Source organism: Desmodus rotundus, chromosome 4 (genome assembly GCF_022682495.2).
Source record: "Desmodus rotundus isolate HL8 chromosome 4, HLdesRot8A.1, whole genome shotgun sequence".
NCBI lineage: Eukaryota > Metazoa > Chordata > Mammalia > Chiroptera > Phyllostomidae > Desmodus > Desmodus rotundus.
The window spans coordinates 145,573,600-145,593,829 of NC_071390.1; the positions used below are offsets into that span (position 1 = coordinate 145,573,600).

General features: G+C 38.5%; 1 protein-coding gene across 1 annotated transcript in view; it reads left to right on the forward strand.

The window, feature by feature from the left end:
• Positions 1-20,230, forward strand: part of MYO3A (myosin IIIA) — a 211,290-nt gene that overhangs the window by 182,943 nt on the left and 8,117 nt on the right. The window contains exon 32 of the mRNA XM_024575935.3: positions 15,846-15,952. Coding sequence (XP_024431703.2) covers positions 15,846-15,952 — 107 coding nt within the window. The remainder of the gene's footprint in view (positions 1-15,845; positions 15,953-20,230) is intronic.

Here is a 20,230-nt window from a genome sequence, read left to right on the forward strand (position 1 = left end):
TATTTGCTCTTCTTCCTCTTTCATAAGAAGTAATACTAATTCCCCAAAACTCTTAAAAACAGCAACCTTTATTATCCAAAAAGAAATGATTTTATTTACAACCATACAATTTAGTGAGAATCATTTAGCTCTAGTACTTTAATTATACTAAATACTAATTATTTAAAGCATTTTGCCATACGTAAGTTTATACTAGAAGTATGCATTTCTGGGCAGTACACTGAATTCATTCAGAAAAAATACTTGACCTAGCAACCTTAGGGGGACGGAGATAAATTTCCTGCATTCAAATTGTTTCTCCTCATTCCATACTTTTTATTTACTTTAAACTACGAAGGATGTGGAGCTAACATGGAAACAGAAAAGTCATAAACAATATACTCCCCCATCTTCCCATTACTTTTTGATTATAATGCACAACAAGACCAGTAATATCATCAGCACTGGGAACTGACTTTTTTCTTTATATGTTTTGACATCATATTACTTATGTGAGATCAATTCAAAGAGAAATTACATAGCCTATTTAATAAAATAGCATAGGCAACAGGTAAATTCATATATAATATATTTATAATTTCATATTACATAGAGGAAATGTCTTCTTTTAAATTCTAGTGTGTTTTTATACATTGTTCTTATAACTAGACATATTGGGCTAGTCCACAAACTCCCAAGGATCATAATTGAACTAGATTACATTTTCTGACCTTGATGCAATTGAGATAAATGTGAAAAACAAATCTGCATATTAAAAATCAATGGGATAGTCTGAAGTGAAGGAATTAAAATTACAGTTGTAAGTTATTTCAAAATAATAAAAATGAAAATAACCACATTAAAAATTTTGAATGATATGCAGCCATATTGGTATTCATAGGAAAACTTAAACCATTAAATGTTTTATTAATTAGTTGGAAGAAAGTAATTTTAAAAGTTTATAATTTAAGAAATTTTTTTAAATGAAACAAGTATTATTCAAACCCAGGAAAACCAGAAAAGAGAAATAATTATGAAAATACAGAAATACACTGGGAGATCCAAGATGGCAGCAGAGTAGAAGCAAGTTACACTCACGTCCCAGGACCAAACTGAAATTACAACTAAATTATAGAACAATCATCCTGAATTTAGTTGGTCAACTGAAAATTAGCTGAAGAGAAGTCTTATAACCAGGGGTTTACAGAAGAAGCCACATTGAGACTGGTAGGAAAGATAGAGACATGAAAAGGGCTGGCCTTGCTCCCACAGATTCTGCAGGGATATCTCAGCTGTGGGGGGGTTCTCCCCGAGAGGCATGGGATCTCAATACCAAGGCAGGCTCACCAGCCCAGAGCACCAGAGTAGGGAAGAAGCACCAACATAACATTGGGCTATGAAAATCAGCAGGGATTCTGTCCATCAGGAAGAAAAGAGAGTTCACTAGTGGCACAGGTGCCTTATTAAATGGCCAGTGCACTAAATTTCATTAGCAGCTACTCACTCTGGGATTCGGTGGAGGGAGGGCAGACTAGACTAGAGTCATGTGAGGAGAATCTGGGGTTTTTAGCTCTGGGAAGGGAGCTGTGGCTACAGCCCATGGTTAGTCACAGGATTGATCTGACACTGGCCCGCATGAGAATCCCAGAACCAACATACACAGTGGCCAGCTTCAGACAACATCAGAGCAGAATCCAGTGTTTCAGAAGTGGCATATCCAAAAGGAGATCTTGGCAGGCACCAGACCCTGCTGAGGTGAATTCTGCATCACGTGGGCAGCACATGCACATAACCTTGCCCACATGGTTTGGGCTAAACTTCACTGTCAGCCAGCCACCTGGGTCAATCTCTGGTGTAAATGAGCCAATAGCAGTGAAGAGGCAAGTACATCAGGAGAGCCCACATAATCCATACAAGAAACATTCCTGGAGCACCGAGCACAGGTGATCAAGAAAATTGTACCACCGGACCCCACAGGACACCTACTGCATACAGCCAACCTACCAAAACTGGGAGTCATAGCAGATCTACCTGATACATAGAAACAAACACAAAGAGGCAGCCAAATTGGGAAGACAAAGAAACATGCCCCCAATGAAAAAACAGGCAAAATCTCCAGAAAAAACTAAATGAAATGGAGGCAAGCAATCTACTAGATACAGAGATCAAAACAATGGTTAGAAGGATGCTCAAGGACCTTACTGACAACTACAACAGCAGGAAAAAGGACATGGAAGCCATAAAAAAAACAGTCAGAAATGAAGAATACAATATCTGAAATGAAGAATACACTGGAAGGAAGAAACAGTGGGTTGGATGAAGCAGAAGATTGAATCACTCATTTGGAAGACAAGCTAGAAAGAAAACACCTAATCATAGCGGCAAAAAAAAAAAAAAAAAAAAAAGAATTTTAAAAATGAGGATAGATTAAGGGACCTATGGAACAATATGAAACATAAAAATATCCACATTATAGAGGTGCAATAAAGAGAAGCGAGAAACCAAAAGATTGACAACCTGTCTGAAGAAGTAATGACCAAAAATTTCCTAACCCAGTGAAGGAATAAGACACACAAATCCAGGAAGTACAGAGAGTCCCAAACAAGATGAACCCAAACAGGCCCATGCCAGGACACATCATAATTAAAATGCCAAAGGTTAAAGACAAAGAGAGAATTTTAAAAGCTCCCATAAGACTTACAGCTGATTTTTCAACAGAAAGATTTTAAGCCAGGATTTTAAGCTGGGAATGGCATGAAACATTCAAAGTGATGAAAGCAAAGACCTACAATCAAGACTGCTTTACTCAGCAAGGATATCATTTAAATTAAAGAAGAAATAAAGAGTTTCCCAGACAAAAAAGAGCTAAAGGAGTTTGTTACCGCCAAACCAGTATTATAAGAAATGTTAAAGGGCCTTCTTTAAGACGGAGAAGGAGGAGGAGGAGGAAAACAGGAAAGTAGTTAAAAGAATAAAATGGCAATAAACACGTACCTATCAATAATCACTTTAAATTTAAAGGGCTTAAATGTTCCAATCAAAAGACATAGAGTAGCTGAATGGATAAGAAAACAAGACTCATGCATATGCTGTCTACCAGAGACCCACCTCAGAATGAAAGAAATTAAAGGCATGGAAAAAGATACTGCATACCAATGGCAAGGAGGGAAAAAAGGCTAGAGTGGCAATATTTACATCTGACAAAGTATGCTTTAAAACAAAGGATATAGTACAAGACAAAGAAGGACACTACATAATGAAAAAGGAGCAATCTTCCAAACGGTGGCCTAAAAATGACACACTGGGTCATATGGATTTAACTGATATCTTCAGAGAATTTCATCCCAAAACTGCAGAATACACATTCTTTTCAAGTGCACATGGAACATTTTCTAGAATACACTACATGTTAGGACACAATAAAGTCTCAATAATTTGAGAATATTGAAATCATATCAAGCATTTTCTCTGACCAATAATGTATGAAACTAGAACTCAATCATGAGAAAAAAACTGAAAGACACTCAAAGACGTGGAAGCTAAAAACATCTTACTAAGTAATGAATGGATTAGCAATGAGATCAAAGAAGAAATCAAAAACTGCTTTAAGCTCTGGCTACTGTGGTTCAGTTGGATGGAGCATTGTCCTGTAACCAAAGGGTCACAGGTTCAATTCCCAGTCAGAGCACATGCTTAGGTTGTGGGTTCGGTCCTCACCCAGGGTACATGCAAGAAGCAACCATCCCATGTTTCTCTCTCACATTGATGTTTCTCTCCCTCTCTCTCTACCTCCCTTCCCCTCTCTCTACAAATCAATGAACATGTCCTAAGGTGAACATTAAAAAAAAAGGGAAGAAAGAAAAGTTGCCTTGAAAGAAATGAAAATGAGAACACAACAAGCTAAAATCTGTGGGACACAGAAAAAGCATTCCTAAGAGAGACACTCATAGTACAAGCCTACCTCAAAAAACAAGAAAAATCTCAAATAAACAATCTGTACATTTAAAGGAACTGGAAAAATAACAACAAATAAAGCCCAAAGTGAGTAGAAGAAAGGAAATAATGAAGATTAGAACAGAAATAAACAAAATAGAATCTAAAAAATACAAAAGATCAATGAAACTAAAAGCTGGTTCTTTGAAAAAATAAACAGAATTGACAAACCTCTAGCCAGACTCATCAAAAAAAAAGAGATGGGGCGGACCCAAATAAATAAAATCAGAAATGAAAGAAGAAAGGTAAAAACCGACACAAAAGAAATACAAAAGATTGTAAGAAAATACTATGAATAACTATATGCCAACAAACTGGACAGCCTGGACAAAATGGATAAATTCCTAGAAACACACAATCTTCCAAAACTGAATCAGGAAGACTCAGATTCTGAATAGACAGTTTACAGCTAGTGGAAATGAAGTACTAATCAAAAGATTCCCAACAAACAAAAGGTCCTGGACAAAACGGCTTCACATGTAAGTTTTACCAAACATTCCAAAAGAATTAACACCTACCCTTCTCAAGCTATTCCAAAAAATTCAAGAGAAGAGAAGACTCCAAGCTCATTTTATGATGTCAACATTATCCTTATTCCAAAGCCAGATAAAAGCATTACATGTCCTTTTGTAGGCTGGTGTGGTTCAGTGGATTGAGTGCCAGACTGCAAACCAAAGGGTCCTGGATCAATTCCCTATCTAGGGCACAGGCCTGGGTTGTGGGCCAGGTCCCTAGTAGAGGGTGCATGAGAGGCAACCACACATTGAATTTTCTCTCCCTCTCTTTCTCCTTCCCTTCCCCTCTCTAAAACTAAATAAATAAAATATTTTTTAAAACACACTGCAGAGAAAGAACATTATAGACCAATATTTCTGATCAACATTGATTCTAAAATCCTCAACAAAATATTAACAAAGAAGATCTAGCAATATATTAAAAACATCAAAACACCATGATTGAGTGGGATCTATTTCAGGGATGCAAAGTTGATACATATCCAAAAATCAATAAGCATGATACACCACATAAACAAAATGAAAGATAAAAGCCACATGATCATATAATAGATGCCAAAAAGGCATTTGATAAAATCCAGCTTCCATTTATGATAAAAACTCTTAAGCAAAGTGGTAATAGGGGGAACATACCTCAACATAATAAAAGCCATATATGACAAGCCCACAGTCAACATCATACTTAATCAGTAAAAGCTGCAAGCATTTCCCTTAAGATCAAGAACATGACAGGGATGTCTGCTTTTACCACTTTTATTCAACATAGTACTGGAAGTCCTAGCCATAGGAATCAGACAAGAAGAAGAAATAAAAGGCATCCAAATTGGAAAGGAAGAAGTAAAACTGTCATTATTTGCAGACGACATGAAACTGTGTATAGAGAACCCTAAAGATTCCACCAAAGAACTACTGGAAGTGATATATGAATTTACTAAAGTAACAGGATACAATACAAATACCCAGAAACCAGTTGCATTTTATACACAATAATGAACTATCAGAAAGGGATACTACGAAAACAATCCCATTCATAATTGCTTCAAAAAGAATAAAATACCTAGGAATAAATTTAACTAAGGAGGCAAAAGTTCTGTACTCAAAAAACTATAGAACATTGAAGAAATTGAGGAAGATACAAATAAGTGGAAGCATATACCATGTTCATAATTAAGAAGAATTAAGATCATTAAAAATGTCCATAGTACCCAAGACAGTACATAGATTCAATGCAATTCTTATCAAGATGCTAATGGTGTATCTCACAGAACTAGAAAAATATTCCAAAAATTTATATGGAACTACAAAAGACCCTGAATAGCCACAGCAATCTTGAGAAAGAAGAACAGATTTGGAGGAATCATGCTACCTGATACCAAACTATAAGGCCATAGTAATCAAAACATCCTGGAACTGGTATAAAAACAGACATATAGATCAATGGAACAGAATAGAGAGCCCAGAAATAAACCCATGCCTTCCTGGTCAATTAATATTTGACAAAGGAGGCAAAACATGTACAGTGGGGTAAAGATAGTTGATTCAATAAATGGCATTGAGAAAATTGGACACATACATGCAAAAAAAATAAACTACACCACCTTCTTACACCACATATAAGTATAAATTCTAAATTGATTAAAGAACTAAATGTTAGACTCAAAACCATAAAAATGCTAGAAGAAAATATAGGCAGTAAAATCTCAGACAAATCTCATAGCAGTATTTTTTTCTGATATATCTCCTTGGGCAAGGGAAATTTAAAAACAACAAATTGGACTACATCAAACTAAAAAGCTATTGTACAACAAAGGAAACCATCAACAAAACCAAAAGACAACCCACTGAATGGGAGAACATATCCACCAGTGATACATCAGATGAGGGGTTAATATCCAAAATTTATGAAGAACTCAACACCAAAAAAGCAAACAATCCAATTAAAAATTGGACAAAAGACCTGAATAGACACTTCTCCAAAGAGTACATACAGAGGGCCAATAGACATATGAAAAGATGCTCAACACCACCAGTCATAAGAGAAATGCAAATTAAAACCACAATGTAATATCACCTCACAGCTGTCAGATGATTTTCACTAATAAATCAACAGCAAGTGTTGGCAAGGATGTGGAGTAAAAGGAACCATCATGCACTGTTGGTGGGAATGCAGATTGGTATAGCCACTGTGGAAAACAATATGGAATTCCCTCAAAAAATGATAAATGATAAATGGAGCTGCCTATGACCCAGTGATCCCTCTTATGGGAACATTTTTAAAGAAACCTGAAACACTAATTCAAAGAATATATGCATTTCACTATGTTCATTGAAGCATTATTTACAATAGTCAAAATTTTTAAGTCGCCCAAGTGCCCATCAGGAGATGAGTGGATTAAAAAAAACATGGTACATTCACACAATGGAATACTACTCAGGCATAAAAAGAAGGAAATCTTACCTTTTGCAATAGTGTACATGGATTTGGAGAGTACTATGCTTAAGTGAAATATGTCAGAGAAAGACAAATATAGGATTTCACTTATCTGTGGAATCTTGAACAAAGTAAGCTAATAAACAAAAATAGAAACATTCTCATAGAGATACAGAGAACTAACTGACAGATGTCAGAGGGGAGGGGTGTTGGGAGACTGGGTGAAATAGGCGAAGGGATTAAGCAAAAAAACAAACAAAACTCATTGATACAACATTGATACAGTGATTACCAGAAGGAAAGGGGGTGTGGGAGCAGGTAAAATAGAGTAAAGGGAGATAAATACAATAAGAAATGGATAGATAATGCTTAAAATTTTTTCTTGTTTGGGAAGGAGAAATAAGATAGTTTTACCTTATGCTAACTACACAAATATTTCACAGACATATTAATGATTTAAATGTAAAAAAATAAACCAGATGACATGAACTGAGTGTTTCACTATTTCTACTGCGGAAAGGACAAAGCATAATAAGAAGCACTAAAAGAATTACAAGCCCTGCCTGGGTAGCTCAGTTGCTTAGAGCATACCCAGTATGCCAAGGTTTGGTTATCCCCAGTCAAGGCACATGCAGGAAGCAACCTATGAACGCATGAATGAGTGGAACTACAAATCAATCAATCAATCAATCAATCAATCTCTGTGTCTCTCTTTCTTTCTCTCTCTCTCTCTCTCTCTCTCTCTTTTTAAAATCAATTTTTAAAATTTTTTCAAAAGAATTACAAAGATAAATTGTGATAGGTTTGGACTGCATAGACAATCAAACCTTCTAGAGATTAGAAAGCATCATTAAAGGTTAAAGGGCTAAAGACTAACTGGATAAACTATTTAAAACAAATGGATCGCTTCTCAGCCTTTTGGCTAAGATGAAGTGTAAAACAAATGGGAAAAGGGTCAACATATGTCATGTAGAAAGAGCTCTTACAAATCATTAGAGAAAACATTCCCCCAACAGAAAAAGCAGGCACAGAAATGGATTTATTTGTAAAAGAATAAATGAAAATGGCAAATAAGCATATATATATATATATATATATATATATATATATATATATATATATATATATATATATATAATTAACCTAGCAATAAAAAATGCAGTTAAAACAAGTTACTATTTTTACTTATCAAAATGACAAGGAAAAAAAAAACAGTGAGAAGAATATGCTAATTTAATTATTCTCAAACAGTAATGGAGAAACTGTAAAGAGTCAACATTTCAAAGTGATTTAATGATATGTAAAAACAATGGAAATAGTTTCTATCATTGACCCAATAAACCCAGTTATGATAGCATAGCCTAAGGAAATAATCAGAGCTGAAAAATAAAAATCTATGTGCATGGCAAAAATACAAAGTTAGACAATAAGGAAATGATTAATAAGTAATGACACATTCATATGTGGAATATTAACAGCCCTTAAATTCATTTTTCAAAGAATAACCTTGGCAAACTGCTAGCTAATCCAACTGTAGGATAAAGTATTGCACAATTGGAATTGGAATGCTGCAAATAAATCAGCTTCATCTTCCCTCGCGTGAGGTGGTTCATTAACAAGAGCATCTGTGTAGAGAGCTCTAGCAAAGCCCAGTGACTGTTGAGTAAGAATGAGGTGCTGGGGGGAAAAGGCAGAAAACTGTACTTGAACAACAATTTTAAAAAACAAAAGAACAAGGTGCTCACTCGGCAATAGAGCGGACACTCTCCATTCCTCGCTGTCTTGGACCCTCAGAGTCCATGTCTGTATAAAAGTAATAATCTGAATGATGTTCGGCAGCCTGGTCCAGAGCTCCCACAGCCATGTGTGATAAGACTAGAGGGCCCTCTCCAGGTATGTCATCTTTGCTGCCAGGCTGTCTTGAGCCACTGAAAGCTTGGTTGGCGTCTCCTCTAGCCACGCTTGTGACCAGACACACTCTAATATGGAATAATGGCTTTTTAAAAATATTGGTGTATTTTATTTTACCTTGAGAGGAACCACCTATCTTTATGTTATAGAGCATGAGCAGAGGGCAAGAAAAAACTCATACAGGTCACTTGTTTAAAATCAGGTCATGTTCTGATACCCTGTGTTTTTACAAGTCCAACCTGAGAAAATGACTATGAAGTAGTCAATAAATAATTTTCTAAAATTTGGCTCTTTGGGAAAAACTAACTTAGGTTTTCACCTCAGGCTATCTACCCAACCATTTTCCAGGTAGATTAAGACCAGTATCATCTTGAAAAATAACCAAGGGGTTATTAGGGAGCCTTAAATGCCACCCCTGAGTCTCCTCCTTCTTCAGGTAAGGAAGTGTGTATTCTGTTGTTTGACTGTACCCACAGTCCCATGGCCATGGATCAGCATGACAGCTTACTGTCCCCAACAAAGATGACACTGTCGAGACACCACCAGCATCACTGTGTGCGTTCTCGTGTGCCTCTACTAGGGTACTCTCCTTTGATAACTGTGCACATGAGTGTAAAATAGCTGGGATTAACAGTAACCTACCCCCAGGGACAGGAAAAAACTAACTGGCCCTTGAGGACTGTGATCCATCACCTCAGCCCAGTGGCCATGATAGAAGGTGTGTAGTGATCACGTCCAAGAGACAAATGATGGTCCAGAGGCCTCAACCCACAAACTGAGCTGCTTTTTTTCTCCCCTGTTGCTCCTGTGGTGTAAGCAGAAGAGACAAGAGGGACAGGCGGGGGAAGCACCGTACCTAAATCTGAGAGTGTAATTGAAAAAATAAATACTTTGTCTTCAAGGTTCTGGATATTAGTGCAACCTACCTAAATCAGACAGTGATAAAAAGCTTAAAGCCCATGACCTGTAGGGTAAGTATAGGTGTAAGCTGGCTCTGGGGCATTGGTGTTCAGGTGGTAGAAAAAAAGCAGAAGGAATCGCTAGAGCAGTTCAGAATGAGATGGGGGCTGGTAGCTGCCTGCCGAGAAGGTCAGAGGAAGCCAGGGAGTCAGACCCACTGAACAATAAGGCAAACACAAGTGTTAAGGACACTCAAAGCAGAAGAACCTACCCTTATAACTCCTCATCTCAGGTAGACTTGAAAGAACACAGACTACAGAGCAGAGTAAAGCTAGTGGTCAAATCTGGGGCAACTATGAGAAGTGGAAATGTCTCCAGGAGCTCAGAGCACGAGGCAGACAGGAGCGATGCAGAACCGAACAACCCACACAAGCTCAGAACCTGTATCCAGCTCTCTCAAGAGTGGCTGACCTTGTGGAAGGACAGAGGGGGAGAAGGCAGAAACAGCGGCTTCCGAAAGGCAGGTTGCAACCTTGACTCAGGTTGAGTCCTGCCTTGTACCTGCAGCAATGAATATTCCTCTCTTCTGAGATTTCCTGCAGGTCACTGTATTGCTTAAAGTTCACAGGCTGTCTGGAGTAAATGGAAATTTACAAAAACTGAAAAACTGATTTCTTAAAGAAGAAATTACAATAGCATGAGTGCATTACTCTTCTCATATCTGATTTAGGCATGTGATACATATGCAAATTATACTCTGCATGTATACTTAAGTAAAATAGCACTATTATTAAAATGAAAGTAATAATGAAATTTAATTTTCTAAAGCTAATATTGGCAATGAGTTTTAAATCTATCTTCTTTCTTTTCAGTGCAGAATGTCTGGATGTTTGTCCATTCATTATTTTTCAAATGTTCATTTCTGGTGAACTAAGACACTTAATGAAGTCATTACCAGAGCTACAATATAAATGAATATTTTACCCTCTGACTATTTAATATAGCAATAACCTTTACCATCTAATATTTATCATGCACATCACACAAAATAGTCACAAACCTAATTTTGCCACTGCTAGTACGGATAGGCTGCTGATCATTTGTGATTACAAATGTTGATGTCGCCTTTGTAATTACGGGGTTAGAATGATGTTAGCAGACAGTGTTTGTGCTCCCCCAAAGGAACAAAAATTTAGAGGACAAAAGTAAACTTGTGCCTTTCTGAAACATTTGTATGCAGATAAGCTCATGGGAAGATTTTTCTTCAAAAATACAAAATAGTCTGGGTAAATTTAATCTGAACAGTCAGACCCTGTGGAATAAATTTGTCAATAGTTTTCCCTTGCTGGCTGCCCACTTTGCATGGCAGCACCCTAAATGAGACTCCCTTTAAGAAGAGTCAACCTTCAGATTGTCCTCGGAAAGGAAAAGTGTCAATAAATTAACACTAATGCAGGTCCTGTAGGATACAAAAATTAAACAGAAATTCTGAAAATTCAACGCACTTTGACATTTTTATTCCTATAATATTCTCGTACGGGCATGTAAATTTATAACTTTACATAGAAGTGACCATACCATACATTCCAGGATTCTTTTTATGCAGCATTTTCTCATTTTCTGTTTTTGTCCTGTTTCCTTCATCCCCACCCCTCTGTTTTCCAACATACATTACTCTCCCTTAAGAAAACTCTTTTTATAAAATGGGAATTCTTTAATATTTTTGCAAATATGCATGCGTGTACTCACACACACATACAGACATATAGAGGTTTGTGCCATTCTTTTATATGAATAGGATCATAACATAAACACTGATGTATCCTGTTATTCTTCCTCCGTGTTTTAGCAGGAATCCCTACACATCAACTGGAATTGCTGTATTTATTCTTTTCACCGGCTATAATATTCCATGGGGGGATCACAGTACTTTGCATAACCATTTTTCTGTTGTCAGATATCCACTTTTTAAAATTTTTACCACTATGGAAAATGCTGCATTAAACATCTTTGAAAATGTCCTTGTATCCTAGGATTTTAATTTTATGGGAAAAGTTCCCAAAATTGGAGTTACTGAATTGGAAGGTATTTTTGGTTTTGATGAATTGCTTTATTAAAAGGCCCTAAATATTGACATTTCCTTCCACAGTTTGTGAGGATACACTTTGACTCCTGAATTTTAGTTAAGACATTTGTGCCTCGGCTGGGTGGCTCAGTTGGTTGGAACATCGTCCGTTATATCAAAAGGTTGCAGATCCAATCCCTGCTGAGGGTACATACCTAGGGTGCAGGTTCCATCCCCTGTCAGAGCATGGATGGATGGATGGATGGGAGGCAACTGATTGATGTTTTTCTCTCATATCAATGTCTTTCTGTCTTTCTCTCTCTCAAATCAGTAAACATATCCCTGAGTGAGGATTTATTTGAAAAGTCATTCGTGCTACTAGATTGTTCATGAAGCCTCTGGGTTCTCTTTGAAGAGTTTTGTTGGGTTTTTATTTACATTTTTCTTTAAAGCATCAGGAATTTTTATATCTTGTGACAGTATAGATCCAGCTAACAAAAGTATGTTGAGTACCTACTATTCACTTAGCACTGTCTCTAAGCTGAGATGGAATCAATCAAACTTGTCTCCAAACACCTAGCATATGCAGACCACCAGTGACAAGGCAGGAGGACACCAGGACCTAAGTCATGCCCTCCACTGTCCAAAATATAAGGTCTCATTATTTAGAAAACCAAATCACAAGTAAAAAAAAAATAGTAAGCTTTTATGTATTTTACTAGGGCTGCCATAACAATGTTCCAGACTGGGTGACTTAAACAACAGAAGTTTATTTCCAAATAGTCTGGAGGCTAGAAGTTCAAGATCAAGGTATTGGCAAGGTTGGTTTCTTCTGAGACCTTCCATCTTCGCTTGTAGATGGCAATCTTCTCCCTGTGTCTTCACATTGGCTTCCTTCTGTGTGTGCTCTGTCCTAATCTCCTTCTCTTAAAAGAACTCCAGTCTTACTGGGTCAGAGCCCACTCATATGACTTCACTTTAAAGACCCTTTCTCTAAATGTGGTCATATTTTTTGGTACTGGAGCTTAGGATTTCAACATATGAATGTTGAGGAAACATAATCCAGCGCATAACTCATTTCAAGTGATTTGTGCAGCCTGTAAGTACCACTGGTGTACACATCAGAGAGAAATCAGTGGACAGTCAGTGAATGCTTCAGGGAAGAGATGGGCCTGGAGACAGACATGAAGGATGCTTAAGATTTCAGTGAGGCAATAGAAAGCCCCGCTGTGAAAAGATAAGAATAAACCAAGTCATAGCTATAACCATGCTGTGCCGGGGTTCCTGTGAGGTAACTAGGCTAATCGGGGGAGATAGTTAATTTGGGGGGAAAGTGGAAGATAAAAGTTGAAACTGCTGATTGTAAGTAATCTAGATTTAGACATTTAGGCTTAATAAAGAAGGAAAAGGAAGCTTCACACATTTTTTTGAAAAATGAAATTTCTTGCTAATGAAAACCATATTTTCCTTCCTGAGATACCACTTCAGTATTGACAGAAGTTGATGGCTGCCTATTATAGGAAATGAAGAGGAGAGAATAGACAAGGTGACATTAGTATTTTGAACCCGGGGGACAGAAATAACGGTGCCAGTGAGTCAGTCTGTGGTAAGAGAACTCTAGGTGGAGAAGAAAGGCCACTGCTGGTCCCTTTGAGTCTGAGAGTTTGAGATGGGAATGTCCAGTAAGCACTCAGGACGGACCTCTGGGGGGCTGCGAGGGTCAAACCTGAGGTATGCACTAGGGAGTCGTCAATGTGGAGTTCACTGCGGAAGGTGCAAGGAGCTGAGAGGGGCTTCATTCCATCCAGATGGCAAAGGGATTATTTACTCATCCAGCAAACTTCTCTTCAGCATTTGCTGTGTGTCCAGCATGGCCTCAAGTGCCAGGAGCACAAAGATAAATAAGAAACGGTGTCTGCCCTCGGAAACCTCATCCTCAGCCATGAGGGCAAGGAGTGGTCGATAATGTAGATGATGAAGAAGTCAGAGATAACAAGGACAGATAAGGGGCCTCTGATTTGTCAATAAAGTGACCACCCTTGACCTTCTAGAAGGCAGCTTCAAAGAGTCTTAGTAATAGGCATCAAATTGAATAGGGAAAATTTGATGAGAAAATAGATACAAGAGCAAGACTTTTTTATTCCCAGAATATGACTTGTTTTTCACTCTCTTCGTGTTTATTCAAATTCTTTGCTATTTTCTATTTAATTAATTTTTGTTACAATAGTAATGTTCTGATATTTTAATTCAGACTTTAAATAATATTAACAGCCAAGTTAAAATTTAGTCACAGGTCACTTTCATGTTTCTAAAAACATAACAACTTGATACTATATTTTTATATTTCTTTCCATTCAGATTCAGATAAGTAATATAAGTGAATACAACCAATACATTTTAAGATGATAAAACTGCAAGAGCCCATGGAAGCTGTTTATTGAACAGACCTGGGGCAGATGGTAAACAAAGAGAATGAAGATAATTTTAAAATACACCGTTTGTGGTGGTGGCAATGATTCAGGTTTTACCATTTCTCCTTGGCCTGTGACAGTCTTAAGACGGGATATTTAAATTCCTTCCACTGTCTATTTCTGCAGAGAAGAAGGCAAAGGGAGAAAAGGGAAGATAAACTTCCAGGGACTGGTTGGAAAAGTGCTTTCACTCCTAATTAGTAATTACTCTATTACTGATCTCTGTTTAACATGCTCTTGTTAACAAAGACCTCATTTTCTTTTTATTCAAAAAAGGGTGGTAATGTATGACCTTCATTGTTTTCTCTGATTGGCATTGTTCTGCATGTTACACCTCTCCCAGCTAGTTGATGTATCTTCGTCATCCAGCAATTCCCCATGAATTTTGAAATGAATGAGCTAGATGACATTAGACTAGGAATGTTCACCTTGTGGGTTGGACAGGGGACTAGACAGTTAGACATCAATGTGTCCCCTCCATCTTGATTGAAGCTGCTCTACACTGCCAGTCACAATTGTCTCCACATAGTATTAAATATTCTTTGATTTGATTCTGTTTGACTTGATTTGAATAGTTTTGGCTTGGAGCAATTCAGTTGCTCTGCGTATTCTACATCTGAGAATTAGGGGTCATTACTGCCCCTTTTTTATACACAATAAGGATCTGTTACTAGCCTTAAAGTTCAGCTAAGAAATGTACGCTCAAGTGTCTGTCAAACATAGGCTGTTCTCCAGTAGGCACCCAGATCCCTTTTCCACCCTCATATATCTGTCAAGCAGCCGTTCCTGCACAAATGCAGTCAGCAGGGGGGGTGTCAAGAATCAGGGGAAATAGACAGAAATACTCTATGAGAGGCCTGTTAGCTCTGGGAATGGAAAGTCACTTGTAATGATCACTAACAACCAAGCACACTCTGATGATATCGCTACAGCTTTGAGAACCTGGCCATATTGAGCTATATTGACGGAAAGGGGGGAAAATACGACAAACGTTCTTCTTTCTTGGTCAAGATTTTTAAAGTCAGGTCTGAAAATCCCAATAGCATGAGGTTCTAAGTGTTGGCAAAAGGTTAGATTCCGCTTTTAGAAAAGAGTCAAGCCTGCATGTGAGCAGTCTCCTTGTTTGGGCCATTACCTGAGATGGCGCTTTAAAGGGAAGATCAGGCAGTGCTTGGCTGGGCAGGTGGGTGTGTAAGGCGGACAGCAGAGGGAGAGAAGGGGACAGAAAGAAGATGCTATGCACATAATAGCCTTTATAAAAGATTTTTTAGCACCTTTACCTCCTCTACCCATCTGCCCACTGAACTGCAGTGCCCTATTCCACATCACCAAGCTATGCATTTCTCTTCTTCCCCTTCTGTTCTCCCCCTCACCTCTCAGAGTCCTAGACCCCCAGGCAACTGGAAGGAAGCACATGAGGAGGAATATGATAAGGGTCATTTGGGGAAACAAAGGTATTGCCTCTTTCTCCAAGCTCTAGCCCCACTGGTTTGTGTATATTTTATCTACCCCAAAAGAAAGACATTGCTTGATGATAGTCCTTGTAATTGAATACTTGTTTATAATCACCTTTCTTGTAGGTATCTCTAAAGGAGAGGAACCAAAAATATTGAGACCTCCAAGACGGCCCCGGAAACCCAAAACATTAAATAACCCTGAAGACTGCACATACTATTATCTACTACATGTAAGTGGCTCGCTCTTATTGTCAGATGGGGTCCACAGCATTCACAAAACTGTGGCCACACTAGGCCTATCCAAAGGGAGGAGTCTGTAAAAGGGAGATGCCCCTCAGTTTCTGCTTTCCTGTCTCTGCCTTGGCTGAGGATCTGGGCACTTGGCTGTCCTGGGCCTCTCTTCCTCACCATCCAGGTCTCTCTCACAGTCCTGCAACCCCATGTCCTTCCAGCAGTTTCTCTGCTGGTCCATTCATCTGAACTGAGATGCAAATATTAACCCAGAAAGAGAATTGTGTCATAGCAGGAGCTCTCCAGAGAGGGAGCTGATGTGAGTGGGTGAGATATGGTGAAAGTAGAAGGGAAGAGGAAAAAAAGACAATTATTGAGCGCCTTTTACTTTTTTTCTTTCTTAAGGAAGACTTTTATTACGGAAAAGTTGAGCACCTACAAAAGTAGAATAGTGGAATGAACTCATATCCATCACTATCTTCCTCGATTATCAACAAATCGTATTTCCTCTATCCATTTACCTCCAGCCTCACTGGATGATTTTGAAGCAAATACTAGGCATCATATCTTTTCACTTATAAATATTTCAGCATGGATCTCATAAAAAAAACAAAGAGTGTTGTTTTCTTAAAGATTTCTACAATCACTATACTATAAAAATAATTAATTTCTTAATTTGATCAATAGTTTAAAAATGTTTTCTCATTCATAAAGTTGTTTTTCAGTCTTTCTTTATTTCCATTTCTTTTCCAAGTCATTCATTTCATGTTTTATCTGCAATTAGTTATGTCTGTTATGCTCACTTCCCTTTTAAATTCTAGGCCTGGAACGAGGTATGTTCACCTGCACTGTGGTATCTAACCCTAGAAACAGCCCCTAAGGGGGCATTCCCATATCACAGGTCAGGACTCAGACACAGACAAGACAATTCTTAGCTGTCAGGGTCCTTAACTGTACTGAGGTCCCTCACTCGCAGCAGGCAGCATGCGGGCTCATTGCATCACCTCTGCCAGCCTGCCCTTCCTCTCCTGTTCCTGTACTCCGAATGCCAACATCATCCACTTGGTTACCTAAGCGAACACCTGGTGTCATCCTGGACCTGGCCTCTCATACCTGACATCTAACCATTCCCTCTAGAGTGTGGCTTCTACCAGCAAAGGCTGTCTCCCATTCCTCTCCTTCTTCTAACCTCACTGCCTTATTTCAGACCATCATTGTTCTTCACTGGGATGCTTCAGGCCCCACCCAAGTGCTTGTAATCTCAGCCTCTCAAGCCTGTACTAGAAAATTTCTCTAAAACATCAATTTGATCATGTTCCTCCCTTGCTAATCCATTTACAGCTCAGCAATTCCCTCGACATAAAGCCCAGACTATTTCCAAGGCCAAGCAGCAGAGAATAAGATTAGAAAGCACCAACCACTTCCTATTAACCTTGAATATAAGTAGTTATTGATGCTCAGTAACATTTATTAATTGCCACTGGAATGACAATTGGCTGCTGTGGCTTCAACAACAGATACCATTCTTGACATGAGAAATAAGGAGGAATGTTTATGACTAACAACCAACCAGTCAGTGAGACTGGAGCAGAATGTGAGCCTAACAAATGAGCCCCTCCCCAAAATCTTACATTCTCATTGAACTATTAATTTTTTAATGAATATCAAGTGTTTTAATATACCTTAAGTTATTAGTGACTGGAATCCTTTTTATAACTTGAGTCTTTAAATCTTTGGCTCCAGTGAAAAATACAGCATAGAAAAGTAGTCTGTTATTATGAGTGAAAACAGACCACGTGTTCATATTTATCTTTCCCCTACCTGGGTCCGGGGTGCTACACATAAGTGAAATTTACAGAAATGATGGGTCCCCACTCCTTTTACCCACCAAAACACTGTAATTTTAAGTGGCTTTCATGAAAATCTTTCTAAAATATATTATACTACACACTTTAAACCTTTTCTTGATGACCCAGGCTCACTGTAGTGAGCAAAAGTGTACTTTCTTCAGATCTATGCTTCTCAGCGAGGCTCCCTAACCCCGTGTCTAAGGCAGCACCCCGTCTCTCTGCAGCCCCCTGGCCCTGCTTAATTTTTTTCAGGGCATTTACAAATATGTATTCCTCTGTTTGCTTCCTGTCTGACTGTCCCCTGTAGACTATAAGCTCTCTGAAGGCAAGGACTTTGCTCGCTGTGACAGCGCCTCTGCTGCTGGAGCTCATGGGTCACTGGTAGAGAGAAGACTGTTGGGTAAACAACACACCTCTGCCCTATGTAAGGCGCACTCTGCGGGCTGCCGAGCTGTGCAAATGACGTCCCTGAGCCTGCTCTTCAGGGACACCTGTGCTTCCAGGTGTTTTACCTATTTTTATGGCTTTCGTTTCTCCTTGGATGTCACTTACTATGGTCATTCTGACTGCCTTAATGTCAATACCAGCTCTCTTCTATGATTTGATGCTCTTAACCTCTTACATCTGGGAAATGACGCTATAGTTGTGTCCAAAGTAAGAGTAGGCTGAGCCTGAGAAGCATGCCCCTGGAGGGGAGAACATTCACTGGGCACACACACCCTGCCGTGACCGTGTGGGGGCTGCTCTATCACTCAGAAGCTGGGCGGCCATCCGCGAAACCAACAGTTTCCTCAAAAAGCGTAACTGAACACATCACTTCAAAGGCCTTCCAGTTTATTATTTTCTCCAGTACCTCCCCTGGCTGCAGTAGGTAGTATGGCTGTTACAAGATATATTTTTTCCCCATGTTTTGGCTACTTTCTTCACCCTTGCAAAGACCTCTAAATAAATGAAATGTTGGTGTATTTCCAAAATGAATGTAAGACTGTATCTACCATGATACAGTGTATGTGAAATTTAAACTTTTGTTATAAAATGTTTCTTTGTATCAGGTAAGAGGGAAGGGAGCGGTGATGCAGCTGAGTCTTCAAAGTCCTATGAGCTTAGACCTTGGGTCTTTCAAGGCCTCCTCTAGAAACACCCTCCCAGAACTCTCTCTGCCTGGAGTCACCTTTGTCTCCTTGTCTTTCTCTCTTCTTTACTCTTGTTCCTTAAGAAACTGCCATAGGACATTTGCTTCTTTATTTTCATTTCAAATTTCAAGTGTGTAATTTGTAATTTCAAAACTATAATTGAAAACATTGTTCGTCTTAGCAATAAATGCCCCTGATATAAAGTCCTGTGGGTTAAGATTTATTTAAATCCTCTCCCATGACACACACTACGCTTCCTTCTCTGTGAGAAACAATTCCGTCTCATGCTTCCCTTCTGGACTCAGCAGTGAGAAAACGGGGAGACAAATGGGAGGCTCATCTTAACACGTCGCTTTTGCCCTCTTTCTTATTTACAACTTCTGTTTTATTGCCTTGAGTGTATAATTACTTCTATTATAAACCATCTGAAGTAATTTTTTGGAAAAATGTATCGTTGAATTACATTTTATTCGAATATTCTAGCACAGGAAAGAGTGAAATAAAACCTGGACAATATTTCCTCTTCTAAGAATTCCTGTGACTTAGAACCATCTTTATATATATGCTATATAAAGTCTGATATAGAAAGGCTATATCCCAGGGAGAAAGGCTGATCCAGAATTAAAAGGGACCCTGGCCAGCTTGAGAATTCAAGGGCAGAATGTTATTTGATTGATTCTTGGTTGTAGAAAGGGGATCTCTGCCTCTCGACATCGTGCCATCATTTCAGCATAATTTTGGATTGTAGAAAATTGTTCTCAAGAACAAAACAGACTTTTTTCCCGGCAGTGGATCAAGAAGACAGGACCTCTATCATATTAAAACAACAACAGCAACCACAGCAAACACCACCCTGGTCCCAGGGATCATTACCTGGACCACTAGGGGTCATGTACCTATGCTGGTAATATAATTATTTGTGAGTGCCTCCTAGCCTGGGGCAGTGGGTCAAGAATGTGAAGCAATAGGAAATGGGAAGGAGGATAGGAGTGTAATTGGTGTCCTGCTCCTTGCATTGTTGTTTTCTGAATGGTCCACTCCCAGACTTGATGCATTTAAACATTCACTTCTGCCTCATCCAGTCCACCCACTAAAATAACAACCAACAGGTATTAAAGAAACTGAGAACTGTTTGACTCAGCCAACATTTCAGTGTATTATGAATGATAAATCATGAGGGAAAATGGTTGTGTGTCTAAAAATACTGGGAAAACCCTCAACACTTACAAACCATTATTAATTACCATTTTTATTATCTTGTACTTTTATGGTGTACTTGATATCTGCATTAGGG